Source organism: Bos grunniens, chromosome 5 (assembly GCF_055505025.1).
Source record: "Bos grunniens cultivar Pamir isolate PY7600 chromosome 5, Bosgru_T2T1.0, whole genome shotgun sequence".
NCBI classification, from domain to species: Eukaryota; Metazoa; Chordata; class Mammalia; order Artiodactyla; family Bovidae; genus Bos; species Bos grunniens.
The window spans coordinates 36,365,112-36,383,938 of record NC_141169.1 but is presented as its reverse complement, the minus strand read 5'-3'; the positions used below and the strand labels follow the sequence as shown (position 1 = coordinate 36,383,938).

Here is an 18,827-nt window from a genome sequence, read left to right as displayed (position 1 = left end):
CAAGGGTACAAAGCCCCGCCCATCAACAGAAAATTGAATTAAAGATTTACTGAGCATGGCCCTGCCCATCAGAACCAAATCTAGTTAGTCTCTCCCATCAGGAAGCTTCCATAACCCTCTTATCCTTATCCATCAGAGGGCATACAGAATGAAAACCACAATCATAGAAAATTAATCAAACTGATCACATGAACCACAGCCTTGTGTAACTCAACAAAACTATAAGTCATGACCTGTAGGGCCACCCAAGACAGAAGGGTCATGGTGGAGAGTTCCAACAAAACATGGTCCACTGGAGAAGGGAATAGCAAACCACTTCAGTATTCTTGCCTTGAGAACCCCATGAGCAGCATCAAAAGACAAAAAGAGAGGACACTGAAAGATGAACTTCCTTGGGTGCCCAATATGCTACTGGAGATTAGTGGAGGAATAACTCCAGAAAGAATGAAGAGATAGAGCCAAAGCAAAAACAACACCCAGTTGTGGATGTGACAGGTGATGGAAGTAAAGTTCGATGTTGTAAAGAGCAATATTGCATAGGAATCTGGAATGTTAGGTCCATGAGTCAAGGGGAACTGGAAGTGGTCAGACAGGAAATGGTAAGAGTGAACATCAACATTTCGGAATCAGTGAACTAAAATGGACTGGAATGTGTGAATTTAACTCAGATGACCATTATATCTACTACTGTGGGGAAGAATCCCTTAGAAGAAATGGAGTAGCCATCACAGACAACAAAAGAGTCCAAAATGCAGTACCTGGATGCAATCTCAAAAATGACAGAATGATCTCTGTTCATTTCCAAGGCAAATCATTCAATATCACAGTAATCCAAGTCTATGTCCCAACCAGTAATGCTGAAGAAGCTGAAGTTGAATGGTTCTGTGAAGACCTACAAGACCTTCTAGAACTAACACCCAGAAAAGATGTCCTTTTCATTATGGGGGACTGGAATGCAAAAGTAGGAAGTCAAGAGATACCTGGAGTAACAGGCAAATTTGGCCTTGGAGTATAAAATGAAGAAGGTCAAAGGCTAACAGAGTTTTGTCAAGAGAACACACTGGTTGTAACAAACACCCTCTTCCAACAACACAAGAGAAGATTCTATACATGGACATCACCAGATGGTCAACACATTTTGAAATCAGATTGACTATATTCTTTGCAGCCAAAGATGGAGAAGCTCTACACAGTCAGCAAAAACAAGATCAGGAGTTGACTGTGGCTCAGATCACAAACTCCTTATTGCCAAATTCAGACTTAAATTAAAGAAAGTAGGGAAAACCACTAGACCACTCAGGTATGACCTAAATCAAATCCCTTATGATTATACAATGGAAGTGACAAATAGATTCAATGGATTAGATCTGATAGAGTGCCTGAAGAATTATGGATGGAGGTTCATGACATTGTACAGGAGGCAGTGATCAAGATCATACCCAAGAAAAAGAAATGCAAAAAGGCAAAAAGTTGTCTGAGGAGGCCTTACAAACAGCTGAGAAAAGAAAACACAAGAAAGGCAAAGGAGAAAAGGAAAGATATACTCATTTGAATGCAGAGTTCCAAAGAATAGCAAGGAGATATAAGAAAGCCTTCCTCAGTGATCAGTGTAAAGAAATGGAGGAAAGCAATAGAATGGGAAAGACTAGAGATTTCTTCAAGAAAATTAGAGATACCAATGGAACATTCCATGCAAAGATGGGCATAATAAAGGAAGAAATGGTATGGACCTAACAAAAGCAGACGATATAAAGAAGAGGTGGCAAGAATACACAGAAGAACTATACAAAAAAGATCTTTACAACACAGATAACCACGATGGTGTGATCACTCAGCTACAGCCAGATATCCTGGAATGTGAAGTCAAGGGGGCCATAGGAAGCATCACTGCAAACAAAGCTAGTGGAAGTGATGGAATTCCAGTTGAGCTAATTCAAATCTTAAAAGATGATGCTGTTAAAGTGCTGCACTCAATACGCCAGCAAATTTGGAAAACTCAGCAGTGGCCACAGAACTGGAAAAGGTCAGTCTTGATTCCAATCTGAAAGAAAGGCAAAGCCAAAGAGTGTATAAACTACTGCACAATTGCACTCATCTCACACACTGGTAAAGGAATGCTCAAAATTCTCCAAGCCAGGCTTCAACAGTACATGAACCGTGAACTTCCAGATGTTCAAGCTGGACTTAGAGGAATCAGAGATCAAATTGCCAACATCTGGTGGATCATTGAAAAAGCAAGAGAGTTCCAGAAAAATATCTATTTCTGCTTTATTGACTATGCCAAAGCCTTTGACTGTGTGGATCACAAGAAACTGTGGAAAATTCTGAAACAGAAAGGAATACCAGACCACCTGACCTGTCTCCTGAGAAATCTGTATGCAGGTCAAGAAGCAACAGTTAGAACTGGACATACAACAACAGACTGGTTCCAAATCAGGAAAGGAGTACATCAAGGTTGTATATTGTCACCCTGCTTATTCACCTTATATGCAGAGTACATCATGAGAAATGCCAGGCTGGAAGAAACACAAGCTGGAATCAAGATTGCTGGGAGAAATAAAAATGACCTCAGATACACAGATGACACCACCCTTTTCGCAGAAGGTGAAGAAAAACTCAAAAGCCTCTTGATAAAAGTGAAAGAGGAGAGTGAAAAAGTTGGCTTAAAACTCAACATTCAATAATTTAAGATCATGGCATCCAGTCCCATCACTTCATGACAAATAGGTGGGGAAACAGTGGAAATAGTGGCTGACTTTATTTTTCTGGGCTCCAAAATCACTGCAGATTTTGCAGTGATGACTGTAGCCATGAAATTAAAAGACGCTTGCTCCTTTGAAGGAAAGTTATGACCAACCTAGACAGCATATTTTTTTTTAAATTTACAATATTGTATTGGTTTTGCCATATATCAAAATGAATCCGCCACAGGTATACATGTGTTACCCACCCTAGACAGCATATTAAAAAGCAGAGACATTACTTTGCCAACAAAGCTCTGTCTAGTCAAAGCTATGGTTTTTCCAGTAATCATGTATGGATGTGAGAGTTGGACTATATGAAAGCAGAGTGTCAAAGAATCGATGCTTTTGAACTGTGGTGTTGGAGGAGATTCTTGAGAGTCCCTTGGGCAGCAAGGAGATTGAACCAGTCCATCCTAAATATTCTGAATATTCATTGGCTGGACTGATGCTGAAGCTGCAACTCCAATACTTTGGGCACCTGATGCAAAGAACTGACTCCTTAGAAAAGACCCTGATGCTGGGAAAGATTGAAGGCAGGAGGAGAAGGGGACAGCAGAGGATGAGATGGTTGGGACAGGGAGACCTGGCATGCTGTGGTCCATGGGTCGCAAAGAGTCAGACACAACTGAGCGACTGAAATGAACTGAACTGAACTGAACTGAAGATAACATAGTGAGGAAGGAAAGTAATCTGAGAATTAGTGATTGAACATTATCAATAACTACGAGTAACACAGACCAAACCAGACCAGATGTTCACATTGTGTATTTAAGAAATGAAACAGATGACCTGGCATCTTAAAGAAAAAAATATACCAAAACTCTAAATGTTTTTTTTTTTTTTTAAAAAAAAAAACAATACACCACTTAATTTAATTTTCTCTGGAAATCTGCGAGACAAGTATGTCTACTCAAAAGAAAAAAGTTTATGAATTATAAAGATTCCAGAGTCTTTATGAGAGGAAATATAAATGGAACACTTCAAATACAGTGACACTAATCATGTGTAATTTCTTGAATTTTTTTTTCCTGTGTGAATCCCTTGTTCAAAGATCATCTAAGATGCTGAAATGAAAAGCTTGAACACTGGAATCTATATTTAATGGAAATTATATGATTATGCATCATTCAAACAATTTTAAAATTGCTTGATGAATAAATTTTCTAGCTAGTTTTACGCTGTCTAATGAATTATTATTTCAGCATGTATAAAAGAAAAGACATTTAGAAAAATACATTTCATGTAGCTCAGAATAAATTCATCCACTTACATGCAAGAAAAGACTTTTACTTGAGTAAATCGTAAAGATGTAAGTTCTACACCAGCTCATCTTATTTATCAAATTACCATAGAACATGTGATTCAGTGAAAGACTGAACCATAGCCAGCAGGTGTACTCTGGCACAGCACAATGACTGATGTCCAGTCCAACTGTTTTGTGCCCATAATGACTATGCTGAATATCATCACAGAGTTAAAACATATCTCCCATGAGATGTGTTAAAATGTATAGTAAAAAAAAATTTGTACAATTTAATAAGCCTTAGGAAGGGTGAGGCTTGTGTGATTTCTACAGGAACTAAATAAAATAGAACTGAGGTGAATGAAAATTGGAAAACTACATAGTAAATAACAGCACTAAAATCACTTGACAACTTTACTTCACAAAATTCTTCACGATCTAAATTCTTATGATTCAGCCTGAAAATTTTGAAGTAAAAGGTTCAAAGAAGAGGAAAGTTAAAAATGTTTTCTCCTAGGGTTTTTTTCTTTCCTTCTTCTTTAAGTAGCTAAATTGAGACCATTTTTCTTAAAATGTGTTCCAGAGTCTTTTTACAATGCCTGAGGGGATAATTTCAGCTAAAAAGTCATCCTCGTTCTCTATTACAATCCATTTCTGATTTGGCCTAACTGATGGTAAGACTCCCTCATCTCAGCATCAAATATCACGTGCACACTCCACGCAGTGCTTAATTGCTGCAAGAATTTACAAACATAAAATAACAGTGTGATTCTATTTTTTACTATTTTAGGTTCATTTAGGGAGTACACTGCTTTTTGTCAAATAAGTTTTTATAAATTAACCCAGAGACTTGAAAATTGAAAATTTTGTCAAATTTTAACTTACTCTAAACAGTGTCAGCTATTTTGATTTAGTCTCTCGACAGACAAAAGTTGATTGAATCTATTGGTTATTTTACTGCTTAGATTCAAAAATGCCAAGGTTAAAAGGCTAACTGCTAACTACTGATGGGTAGAAAATTCAGACTCACTTAAAGGGATTTGTTTCCAATCTATAGGGAAGAACTTAAAAAAAAAAATCAGACGATGGGTTGGCAATAAACAGTAGTTCTACTCCCATGATAGCTGCATTCCTACTCATCTGAGCTTGGATTTTAGAGTTGAAGGATCTACATCTGATCTCTGCCAATTACTGGCTGCATAAATTACTAGCTGTGTAAGTTAATTAACCTTTCTAAACCTTCAGATTCTCTCACCTGTAAATTAGGATACTATCTACCTCACAAAAATGTAAGCTTCACATGAGATCATCTATGCAAAAGTATAATAGTTTCACATTGGTTAATAATTAAAGTAATTAGAGTATTACTAATAAACCACAAATAAATGTGCTGAGATAGCTATCATAGGAGAAAATTCATATATTTGTTATAGACGGATAGAGCAATGATCTAATACAATCAGGTCTTTCTTTTATTTTCTCCTTTCAATTTTAAACTCACGGATACCAAGTTTTCTATTCCTTTTAAGCTTTCCAAAGTTATATGAAGTTCTTGTATTAAGTATACTAGAACTTTCTATAACCTTCTATAAAATGTTAATATGCATTTTCTATGACTGTTGAGGTAAGGAAGGGTACAAAAGATTATACATAAGAACAACACAAATAAAGGTTTTTCATAATATCCAAGAGAAAAAGAATACAATAATTTTGAGGTGATTATTTGTTGGTTTTGCCTAAAGGTGTCTATTTCTTCTTACGGTAGGCAAAAAAAAAACCTAGCCATACCTGGAATGAACTTTTTACCTCTACTATTAGCCTAGATGCTTACAGGAAAATGGACTCCACTGCCTACTGATCAAGGCCACACCAAACAATACATCCTACTAGCCTGAACATAATTTCTTCAGGTCTGAGCAAATGATCCAGTGCAGGTTAATGCAGATAATTAAATCTCAATTCTGGGACTTTTGTTAAACTCAAGAAGATACTGAACTTTGTCTTCCACCTACTTAAGTATCAAAATAATGTGAGCATAAGAATATCAGGGTCTACCCAAGAACACATAGAGTTTGAAAATAAGGGCATCTCAGAGGAGGCAAATAGATGTATGTAAGCAAAGTGACAAGGTTTGAGATCTGAATCAATCCACTCACCAGGGCCACGCATTCCATTTTTTCACTTAGGTCAGTTGGATTGGCTGTTCTATCACTTATACCTGAAACAATACTAACTCATATTGGTACCATCTATGAGATGATGGGTAATTATGACTTTTCCCAAAATGTAGTTCATGTGCATGGATGAACATTTAAAATAAAGTACAGATAGCAATGGGCTTCCCAAACGGCAACCCACTCCAGTGTTCTTGCCTGGAGAATCCCAGGGACGGCAGAGCCTGGTGGGCTGCCGTCTATGGGGTTGCACAGAGTCGGACACGACTGAAGTGACTTAGCAGTAGCAGCAGCAGCAGTAGCTCAGGTGGTAAAGAATTCACCTGCAATGTGGGAGACCTGGGTTGGGAAGATCCCCTGGAGAAGGGACAGGTTGCCCAATCCAGTATTCTTGGGCTTTCCTGATGGCTCAGCTGGTAAACATTTCACCTGCAATGCAGGAGACCTGGGTTTGATCCCTGAGTTGGGAAGATCCCCTGGAGAAGGGAAAATCTATCCACTCCAGTACTCTGGCCTGGTGAATTTTGTGGATTGTATAGCCCATGGGGTCACAAAGAGTCAGACTCGACTGAGCAACTTTCAATTTAACTTTCAAAGATAGCAATGGAATTTTTTTAATGTGTACAAAAAATACATGAATTCAATAATCCAATCATTTCATGGATACCACTGGAATGAAACTAACTTTTCGCAAAATGTGTTAACTAACAGTAGATAGTAAAAAATTAACTAAATGATGTTCTTTGTGATAGATAAGAAGAATCACAAAGGTGTAATTGAATGATGTGGTAAATTATGAACTGTCCAGAAGTTGGGAGAAAACAGTCTATGCTCACTCAGCCTTATACACACAATGCCTCCATTACTTCTAATTGTTCAGATGTCATGTCTGACTCTTTGTGACCCCATGAACCACAGCACGCCAGGCCTCCCTGTCCATCACCAACTCCCGGAGTCCACCCAAACCCATGTCCATTGAGTCCGTGATGCCATCCAACCATCTCATCCTCTGTCATCCCCTTCTCCTCCTGCCCTCAATCTTTCCTAGCATCAGGGTCTTTTCAAATGAGTCAGCTCTTTGCATCAGGTGGCCATAGGATTGGAGTTTCAGCTTCAATATCAGTCCTTCCAAATAACACCCAGGACTGATCTCCTTTAGGATGGACTGGTTGGAAGTCTTGACAAAGTCAATACTAAATTAAAAAGTGGGTATCGTACAGCCACTATGGAGGACAGTGTGGAGATTCCTTAAAAAACTGGAAATAGAACTGCCTTATGATCCAGCAATCCCACTGCTGGGCATACACACTGAGGAAACCAGAAGGGAAAGAGACACGTGTACCCCAATGTTCATCGCAGCACTGTTTATAATAGCCAGGACATGGAAGCAACCTAGATGTCCATCAGCAGATGAATGGATAAGAAAGCTGTGGTACATATACACAATGGAGTATTACTCAGCCATTAAAAAGAATACATTTGAATCAGTTCTAATGAGGTGGATGAAACTGGAACCTATTATACAGAGTGAAGTAAGCCAGAAGGAAAAACACCAATACAGTATACTAACGCATATATATGGAATTTAGAAAGATGATAACAATAACCCTGTGTACGAGACAGCAAAAGTGACGCTGATGTATGGAACAGTCTTATGGACTCTGTGGGAGAGGGAGAGGGTGGGAAGATTTGGGAGAATGGCATTGAAACATGTAAAATATCACATATGAAACGAGATGCCAGTCCAGGTTCAATGCATGATACTGGATGCTTGGGGCTGGTGCACTGGGACGACCTGGAGGGATGGTATGGGGAGGGAGGAGGGAGGAGGGTTCAGGAGGGGTAGCACATGTATACCTGTGATGGATTCATTTTGATGTTTGGCAAAACTAATACAATTACGTAAAGTTTAAAAATAAAATAAAATTAAAAAAAAAAAAAGTGGGTATCTGGTGAATAGGATATGATGGTCTACCGGCAGAGAAAGGGGTGGCCAAGAGAGGAGGAAGAGAATGGGAAGGGCTGAGATATGAAAACTCATAGTTTCACGTTATTTCTGTACCTAAATCAGAGTCCTCATTGTATGATGAAGTCTCTATCCTATTGTAATTGGTCATATGACTCCTTGAAAGAGCTCTTAAATATGAAAAAAATGAAAAGAACACTTTTGCTACACTGTTCCTGAGATGCTACAACAGAAGAGAAGAGGGTATCTAGAAAACAGTCCTGCCTGTATGTGACTTGGTGCCTAGAGATTTGGAGCCTTATTTCGGTGCACAGCTTGGTTTCCAAACACTGGCTGAGCCTCCAGTGGAAAGGTCAACTCTTTAATCTCATGCTCTGCCCTCAGGGAATATTTAATAAGCATTGTTGAACAACTTACTTTTTCAGATGTGAACATGTCATCTTTAGCACTAGGCAGACAGGCCTGGAATGAATTTGTCACAACATATGTATAGGAGCTGACTCAAAATTTCAGCCTTCAAAAATTAATTTGCTTTTTAGTTTAAAAGTCAGACAATAGCAGAAGAACTCATTTGTTTATTCTATATATTTGAAGTCAAAAATGGAAGCAATTTTTATTTTACATGGTGTTAAGATGTTTCAAGAAAGGTCAACTTATCCAATTTCAGCTCCAGTATTAACTAAGCCAGTGGTTCTCAACCCAGGCTGTGTAAAATAATTACTCAAGTTTTTTTTGAAAGCTGATACCAAGGTTCTATCACATAATCTCACCTGACTCTGAAACACTTGTTCAGGAATAAGGAAAAGGAATCTCTGCTTTTACCTTAGCGAGGGCAATTCCATATTGGAGGCCCCAGTTCCATTGTGAGAAAAACCCATGCTGTAGGACTAAATATGCTATAATGTGATTAAATACTTAAAGAACAATCTCTTGAGAAACTTCAGGAAGTACAGGATGCTTCAACTCCACAGCTACAGATAACCTGTTCTCCTTACACAATCACACAATGATGCTAATCAGACCACCGCCCCACCAGCTTCAAGGTGATTACTGGAGCAGACTGTGCTGCTTCACACATAGCCCCCACCAGCACACCTCTGAAACTGTTCCTTTACAAACTCTGTTCCCTGTCTGGCAACTTGAAAATGGTTTGGGGATGCTAGTCCACCAGCTTCCTGAATAACACTTCCCCTCCCCCCAACTCTTTTCTCTTGAATAGCAACTTTTGAGCAATGAGCAGCCAAACCTGAGTTCAGTTCTGGCTTCAGTGGGTCACAAATCAAGTATATCAGTCTCAGGTGGAAGGGGTATAGATCATAGTAAACTTTGTCATTGTATTTCAAGTGTGTTGTGTCAACATATTAACTTTTAAAACTATAGGTAATATAAACATAACAGTTTTTGTCCCTAGCTTTTCCATTCTTCCCTGGTGGCTCAGCTGGTAAAGAATCTGCCTGCAATGTGGGAGACCTGGGTTCGATCCCTGGGATGGAGAGATCCCCTAGAGATGGGAACAGCTACCCACTCCAGTATTCTGGCTTGGAGAATTCTAGGGACTGTATAGGCCATGGGGTCACAAAGAGTCAGACGTGACTGAACGATTTCACTTTCACTTTCCATTCTTAACTTGCTTTTGGTAATATGTTAAAGCTCTTTAAAAAGAAATGAATGTAATCAGGTCTTTTCTTGACATCTGAAATGCTCTGTTCTGTGCTTAGTCCCTCAGTTGTGTTCAACTCTATGTGACCCCATGGACTGCAGCCCGCCAGGCTCCTCTGTCGATGGGGATTCTCCAGGCAAGAATACTGGAGTGGATAGCCTATCCCTTCTCCAACGGATCTTCCTGACTCAGGGATTGAACTGTGGTCTCCTGCCTTGCAGGTGGATTCTTTACCAGCTGAGCTACCAGGGAAGCCCTCTGAAATGCCCTATTCTTACCCACATCTTTTTATCCAAATCTAGCCAATGCTGACTAATAGGTATTCACCTCTCTGCTCTTTAAGTATCTCCTGGACACCACTAGTAGATTAAAGATGGCCAAAAAATTTTAACACTCCTCCTTTCATAGTGGGATCTATTCCCCTCACACCCACCCCTTGAATCTGGGCTTGGCTGTAACTGCTTTGATCAATGAATTGTGGTAGAAGTGATGCTGTGTCAGTTCCAGACCTACTGTTTAACAGCCCCAAGCTACCATTTAAGAAATCTGATGATCATCCTACTAGGGAGACCACAGGGAGAAGTCCTGAGATTACATAGAAAGGGAGAGAGTTCTGGCTATGACCAGCCTTCATGCCATGCCTGTTAAGGTGCCCAACATACAGTGAGGCCATCTTGAACCTTCCAGCTCAGACCAACTTCCAGCTGAGTGACCCCAGTTAACACCCTATGAAGCAGAAGAATCACCTGGCTAAGCCTTGTCTGAATTGCTGACCCACAACACTGCAATATCTAGGCATACCTCAGAGATATTGCATGCGTGGTTCCAGATCACTGCAATAAAGTGAATATCACAATAAAGCAAGTCACACAATTTTTTTTATTTTCTCAGTGCATATAAAAGCTATATTTTGGGAGTTCCCTGGTTGTCTAGTGTTTAGGATTCCAGGCTTTCACTCCTGTAGCCCAGGTTTAACCCTGATCAGGGAAATGAGATCCTGAAAGCCATGCAATGTGGCTAAAAAAAAGTTGTTTATACTATACTTTAGTATATTAAATATGCAATAGCATTACATCTAACATGTAAAATATCATGTAGGAAACGAGGTGCCAGTCCAGGTTCGATGCACGATGCTGGATGCTTGGGGCTGGTGCACTGGGACGGCCCAGAGGGATGGTATGGAGAGGGAGGAGGGAGGAGGGTTCGGGATGGGGAACACATGTATACCTGTGGCGGATTCGTTTTGATATTTGGCAAAACTAATACAAATATGTAAAGTTTAAAAAATAAAATAAAATTAGAAAAAAAAAGAAAAAAAATGTGCATGATTTAACTTAAAATTTGTTGTTCAGTCTGTCAGTCATGTCTGACTCTCTGTGATCCCGTGGACTATGGCCAGGCTTCGCTGTCCTTCACCATTTAAAAATACTTTCTTGCTAAAAAATGATAATCATCATCTGAGCCTTCAGCAAGTTGTAGTAGGAATATTAAAGATCACTGATCACAGATCACCATAAAAAATATAACAATAATGAAAAAATTTGAATTATTGCTACTGTGAGAATAACCAAAAAGTGACACAGAATCATGATGTGAACAAATGCTGCTGGAAAAATGCCACCAACAGTCTTTCCTGACACAGCATTGCCATAAACCTTCAATTTGTAAATATCATAATATCTGCAAAGCACAACGAAGCAAAGTGCAACAAGAGGAGGTATGCCTGAGAATAAAGTGGTGGTTGTTTTAAGCCTCTGAACTTTGGGGTAATTTGTTATGCAGCAAAAGCCACTCAAAGTGTGGTCCCACTGACCAGTAGTCACCTAGGAGCTTAACAGAAATGCAGATTCTTGAGCTCCACCCCAAACCTTCCAGATTAGGGTCTGTACTTTAATCCTTAGGTTATCTGTATAAACATTTAATCCTGAGAAGTTCTGGTATAGCCTACCTTTGGCTGCCAAAGACACTCTAGTCAAGCTGCATACTGGGAGTCCAGTTCCCAAATCAAGTGATTGGAATGAGCATTCTGGATTTGTATCAACTTCCACACATGCTCTGTACAAGGCACTGGCTCATGGAAAGTTAGGCTGAAAACACTAGTGGCTCTTCTTTTATATCTATTTGATTACAGTCCTTTGTACTCTTAGTTCCTGAGAGCCATCCCTAAAGCTCTTGAAAGGCAGACCAAGTCTGAAACCACTCTGAAACTCCCAAAGAGCCTTTCATAGAACTGAGATTTTAAAACTCTTAAGAAACTAAAGACCTATATATAGAAAACTATAAAACACTAGTGAAAGAAATCAAAGAGGACACTAATAGATGGAGAAATATACCATGTTCATGGATTGGAAGAATCAGTATAGTGAAAATGAATATACTACCCAAAGCAATTTATAGATTCAATGCAATACCTATCAAGCTACCAACGGTATTCTTCACAGAGCTAGAACAAATAATTTCACAATTTGTATGGAAAAACAAAAAACCTCGAATAGCCAAAGCTATCTTGAGAAAGAAGAATGGAACTGGAGGAATCAACCTACCTGACTTAAGGCTCTATTACAAAGCCACAGTTATCAAGACAGTATGGTACTGGCACAAAGACAGAAATATAGATCAATGGAACAAAATAGAAAGCCCAGAGACAAATCCATGCACATATGGACACCTTATCTTTGACAAAGGAGGCAAGAATATACAATGGATTAAAGACAATCTCTTTAACAAGTGGTGCTGGGAAAACTGGTCAACCACTTGTAAAAGAATGAAACTAGAACACTTTCTAACACCATACACAAAAATAAACTCAAAATGGATTAAAGATCTCAACGTAAGACCAGAAACTATAAAACTCCTAGAGGAGAACATAGGCAAAACACTCTCCGACATACATCACAGCAGGATCCTCTATGACCCACCTCCCAGAATATTGGAAATAAGGCAAAAATAAACAAATGGGACCTAATTAAACTTAAAAGCTTCTGCACAACAAAGGAAACTATAAGCAAGGTGAAAAGACAGCCTTCAGAATGGGAGAAAATAATAGCAAATGAAACAACTGACAAACAACTAATCTCAAAAATATACAAGCAACTCCTACAGCTCAACTCCAGAAAAATAAATGACCCAATCAAAAAATGGGCCAAAGAACTAAATAGACATTTCTCCAAAGAAGACATACAGATGGCTAACAAACACATGAAAAGATGCTCAGCATCACTCATTATCAGAGAAATGCAAATCAAAACCACTATGAGGTACCATTTCACGCCAGTCAGAATGGCTGTGATCCAAAAGTCTACAAGCAATAAATGCTGGAGAGGGTGTGGAGAAAAGGGAACTCTCTTACACTGTTGGTGGGAATGCAAACTAGTACAGCCACTATGGAGAACAGTGTGGAGATTCCTTAACAAACTGGAAATATAACTGCCTTATGATCCAGCAATCCCACTGCTGGGCATACACACTGAGGAAACCAGAATTGAAAGAGACACGTGTACCCCAATGTTCATCGCAGCACTGTTTATAATAGCCAGGACATGGAAGCAACCTAGATGTCCATCAGCAGATGAATGGATAAGAAAGCTGTGGTACATATACACAATGGAGTATTACTCAGCCATTAAAAAGAACACATTTGAATCAGTTCTAATGAAGTGGATGAAACTGGAACCTATTATACAGAGTGAAGTAAGCCAGAAAGAAAAACACCAATACAGTATACTAACGCATATATATGGAATTTAGAAAGATGGTAACAATAACCCTGTGAACGAGACAGCAAAAGAGACATTGATGTATAGATCAGTCTTATGGACTCTGTGGGAGAGGGAGAGGGTGGGGAGATTTGGGAGAATGGCATTAAAACATGTATAATATCATGTATGAAATGAGTCATCAGTCCAGGTTCGATGCACGATACTGGATGCTTGGGGCTGGTGCACTGGGACGACCCAGAGGGATGGTATGGGGAGGGAGGAGGGAGGAGGGTTCAGGATGGGGAACACAGGTATACCTGTGGCGGATTCATTTCGATATTTGGCAAAACTAATAGAATATTGTAAAGTTTAAAAATAAAATAAAATTAAAAAAAAATAAAACTCTTAAATGAATAGATGGAGCAATTAGCTAAAAAGAAAATGAAACCTGCACCATCCTCCAAAAAATGGGAGAGAAGGATCTTATATTTCCCTTTTAGTAAATGAGATTAAAAGGAAAGAAAATAGCATATATTTTATAAGGTTTCTTTTTCTTACTTTTTTCTGTTTAAGTTTTATTTGGTATCAATAAAGGCTATTATTAAAACACATGCTAGTAGCTCATATGAGGCACTTTGTTAATGTCACACCAACTACATGAGTTACGAGTCCCAGCTACATCCCCACTGTCATACAAGGACAAAGACCCAGCCCTGCCCTCAAGGTGCAAAGTTCAGTGAAGGAGATAGATTTACAAATACATGATTTCAAGATAATGCAAGAAGGCACACGTAATTTCATGATTGGTGGGGATCATAAAAGGTTCCACATAATCAATCCTTTAGTTTAATACTTGAATCTATAACAAAATACCAAATTTAAGAATCTTTGATTGTGGGCAGCCCACTCCATTTCTGAATATCTCAAATTTTACTGTTTTCTTATATCGAACTAAAAATCTAAGTTCCTTCTACTTATTGGTTTTAGGTCTATCATCACAAAGGCAAGACAGAACAAGCAACGCATGTTTGTTGGCCTCTCTCTTCTCAGTGATACAGAAGCCTGTCAGTGAAGGAGAGTGGAATTATGAAGAGAGGGATTTGAAGTAGCCAACATGGAAATTACGCTAAGTCAATTATAAAACAGACTGAAGAGAAAAGAAAAGCAAATCCACACCCCCCCCAAAAAAAAAAAAAAAACTCAATAAAATAACTCAGCACTGTTGTATGTTTTCAACAATGTCATGCTGACTCAGAACCAATACACAGAGTTTGGGTTCAACAATGTCATGCTGACTCAGAACCAATACACAGAGAGAGTTTAGAAACCTAGACTTTGAGCCAGGTACAAGACACCCAGCAGAAAGGCATGGGAGCATCTCAATTTTAATTCCATAGTCTTTGGAAAAAACTTCCCTATAAACAGTTTTATTTCCTGTCAGTTGAAATTGCCTCCTAGAATGACTCATGCACATAAATCTTACTTTCCAAAAAATCTTACCTTTACAGACTTTGCAACAGCTATGAGACAAAGTAATCTGATGCGACTCTGCACAGTCCAGAGCGGGACAGCCTGAACTCTCAACCAGCTTCATGCTCTGGTCCTGTTAGACAACAGAAAATAAATGCTTCAAACTTATCAGTTAGGACTAACTCCTAATTCTGGAAACTCCTAAGTTTCCAGATCCAGCATTAAAGACATCCCTTCAAACATCAGAATAAAATTTTCATCCTGAGAACATCTGCAAAGGTCACAGACTCACTTGCAAAATGATATCCAATGACAATTGGAAAGACTTTCAAAGGGACAAGCAGATTTGGGAATGGAAGCATGCCTTCAATCCTGAGAGATTCTGTTAGTTTAAAACATATTTGCACATCCAGATGACAATTGTGGCAAAGAGATAGCTTGAATTTGATTAACAGCTCACTTTGAAAAAACAATAAACAAAAACTGGACTTTTTAAACATTCTCACTTCAAAGTTTCCAAACTGTTAAAGAGATATTAGGCAAAACTAATACAATTATGTAAAGTTTAAAAATAAAATAAAATAAAAAAAAGAGAGATTATACCAAGTGAGTATAATAAGGAATGCTGTGGATCTCTCACAAAACATTTCCAAAAAGGGAAATGTGGGCAGGATTTATGTCTCTTGCGCATGAATGTCTCACGTATTTTCTGGCACATAATTGGTACTCAAAAAATTTTCCTGAGTGAATGAATAAATTAATACAAAATGATTATAGTTCTAGCCACTAAAGTAGATAAAACTTAAAGAGAAAACCAAAATACAGAACACTTTTCTGATAAATGGAGTAGCACTGCCATGAAGCAAACATTTTGCTTCTAAACTGTCAGTCTCTAGTCTCTTAACAACAAGAGTCATAAACTGTTGTATTATGCTTACCAGTGCATAAGAAGTAAAATAATCATTGGAAATGGAAGGCTTCCATCTTAACACTGCTCAATAGCTTAGGTTTTTAGATGTTATTTCTATAAGTACTGCTTCTATTGAAGAAAAAGTTTTAATAACTTCAATATCCCCCTCTTTCTGGTTTATTGACGGAAAGGATCTTCTCCATGCCACGACAATCTCTTATCAAGAAAGTGGCAGGAGACACATATACAGTGGGAGTCAAACCCTATCCTTCCTTTGGTGTGACAGTAATATCCATTCTGATCATCTTATTTTCAGGATCAGGGTGTGTTTCTGTGTCATTATTAAGCCCAGGACACGTTTCCAAGGTCACAAAACTGACAATAAAAGAACAAAGGACTAGAATTGACGGCCCAGAAAGTGGAAGCCCGAGAGAGCTGTCAATTATGTAAAATACCGAAGTTCAGGGGCCTGAAGGGGGAAGAAACAGTGGAAGTCCTTAATGTCAAGAATTTCGTGAAGAATAATAAAAGTTTATGACGATGAGGGAGGGCTGTGCTATAGCATCCACACCCACTAGCTACATGTTACTCAAACACGGTAAATGAAAGTGCGTGTGAGATTTTGATGACTCACATTATAAAAGACTGTAAAATATTTCATTAAGAATTTTATATTGATGACATTGGAACTGATAATATTTTGGCTATATGGGGTTGTATACAGAAAGTTTAGCCCAATAAAAATCACCTGTGTGGCCTGCATCATATTTCTACTGGATAGCACAGCATGAGAGGGTAGTAAATCGGTGTCTTTTGTTTGAGCAAATAAAAGGTAACATGTATTCATTCAACAATATTTATTATGCACCTGGAGAGTTGACTATACCCAGAAGTTTCACAAACCCAATTTAAAATAAAATCAATTTTTTAGGTATTTTAAAATCAAATAGGAAACCATCTCAGAAAATTTCTAAATCATAATGATCAGTATTGCAGAACACATTTGTCAAATGAAAAGATCATGTATGAAACGAGATGCCAGTCCAGGTTCAATGCACGATACTGGATGCTTGGGGCTAGTGCACTGGGACGACCCAGAGGGATGGTATGGGGAGGGAGGAGGGAGGAGGGTTCAGGATGGGGAGCACATGTATACCTGTGGTGGATTCATTTTGATATTTGGCAAAACTAATACAATTATGTAAAGTTTAAAAATAAAATTTAAAAAAAAAAAAAGAAAAGATCACACACAGAAAATGGAGAATCTTCAAATGCCCTCACAATGTTAAAATTTAGGGTTGATATTTCAAAGTTAGACTTTACTTAGGAATCAGCTGACAAAATTTCCACCTTCCTTGATGTAACTTTTCTCTGATTTCCTTGGTGTTGCTGTATCTCACTCCAAGCCTTCCAGTCCTTGTTTCAATAGTGGGACCACAGTTCAGTTCAGTTCAGTCGCTCAGTTGTATCCAACACTTTGCAACCCAATGGACCAGAACACACCAGGCCTCCCTGTCCATTCCAACACCCAGAGTTTACTCAAACTCATGTTCACTGAGTAGGTGATGCCATTCAACCATTTCATCCTCTGTCATCCCCTTCTCCTCCCGCCTTCAATCTTTCCCAGCATCAGGGTCATTTCAAATGAGTCAATTCTTCACATCAGGTGGCCAAAGTATTGGAGTTTCAGCTTCAACATCAGTCCTTCCAATGAATATTCATTGGAATATTCAGGACTGATTTCCTTTAAGATGGACTGGTTGGATCTCCTTGCAGTCCAAGGGACTCTCAAGAGTCTTCTCCAACACCACAGTTCAAAAGCATCAATTCTTCAGCTCAGCTTTCTTTATAGTTCAACTCACATCCACACATGACCACTGGAAAAACCATAGCCTTGACTAGACGGACTTTTCTTGGCAAAGTAATGTCTCCGCTTTTAAATATGCTCTCTAGGTTGGTCATAACTTTTCTTCCAAGGAGTGTCTTTTAATTTCATGGCTGCAATCACCATCTGCAGAGATTTTGCTGCTACTGCTAAGTCGCTTCAGTCGTGTCCGACTCTGTGCGACCCCATGGAATGAAGCCTACCAAGCTTCTCCATTCATGGGATTCTCCAGGCAAGAACACTGGAGTGGGTTGCCATTTCCTTCTCCAAAGGGGCCCCAAAAAATAAAGTCTGCCACTGTTTCTGTTGTTTCCCCAAATATTAGCCATGAAGTGATGGGACCAGATGACACCACCCTTATGGCAGAAAGTGAAGAACTAATGAGCCTCTAGATGAAAGTGAAAGAGGAGAGTGAAAAAGTTGGCTTAAAGCTCAACATTCAGAAAAGTAAGATCATGGCATCCAGTCCCATCACTTCATGGCAAACAGATGGGGAAACCGTGGAAACAGTGGCTGACTTGATTTTTCTGGGCTCCAAAATCACTTCAGATGGTGATTGCAGCCATGAAATTAAAAGACACTTACTCCTTGGAAGGAAAGTTATGACCAACCTAGGTAGCATATTCAAAAGCAGAGACATTACTTTGTCAACAAAGGTCTGTCTAGTCAAGGCTATGGTTTTTCCAGTGGTCATGTATGGATGTGAGAGTTGAACTATAAAGAAAGCTGAGTGCCAAAGAATTGATGCTTTTGAACTATGGTGTTGGAGAAGACTCTTGAGAGTCCCTTGGACTGCAAGGAGATCCAACCAGTCCATTCGTAAAGATCAGTCCTGGGTGTTCACTGGAAGAACTGATGTTGAAGCTGAAACTCCAATACTTTGGCCACCTGATGCGAAGAGCTGACTCATTTGAAAATGCCCCGATGTTGGAAAAGATTGAGGGCAGGAGGAGAAGGGGACGACAGAGGATGAGATGGTTGGATGGCATCACGGACTCAATGGACATGGGTTTGGGTGGACTCCGGGAGTTGGTGATGGACAGGGAGGCCTGGCATGCTGTGGTTCATGGGGTCACA

General features: G+C 39.1%; 1 protein-coding gene across 4 annotated transcripts in view; it reads right to left on the bottom strand.

The window, feature by feature from the left end:
- NELL2 (neural EGFL like 2) overlaps positions 1 to 18,827 on the bottom strand; it is a 507,676-nt gene that overhangs the window by 209,048 nt on the left and 279,801 nt on the right. For all 4 annotated transcript variants that reach the window (XM_086399811.1, XM_086399808.1, XM_086399809.1 and 1 more), the window contains one exon: positions 14,986 to 15,088. In XM_086399811.1, coding sequence (XP_086255937.1) covers positions 14,986 to 15,088 — 103 coding nt within the window. The remainder of the gene's footprint in view (positions 1 to 14,985; positions 15,089 to 18,827) is intronic.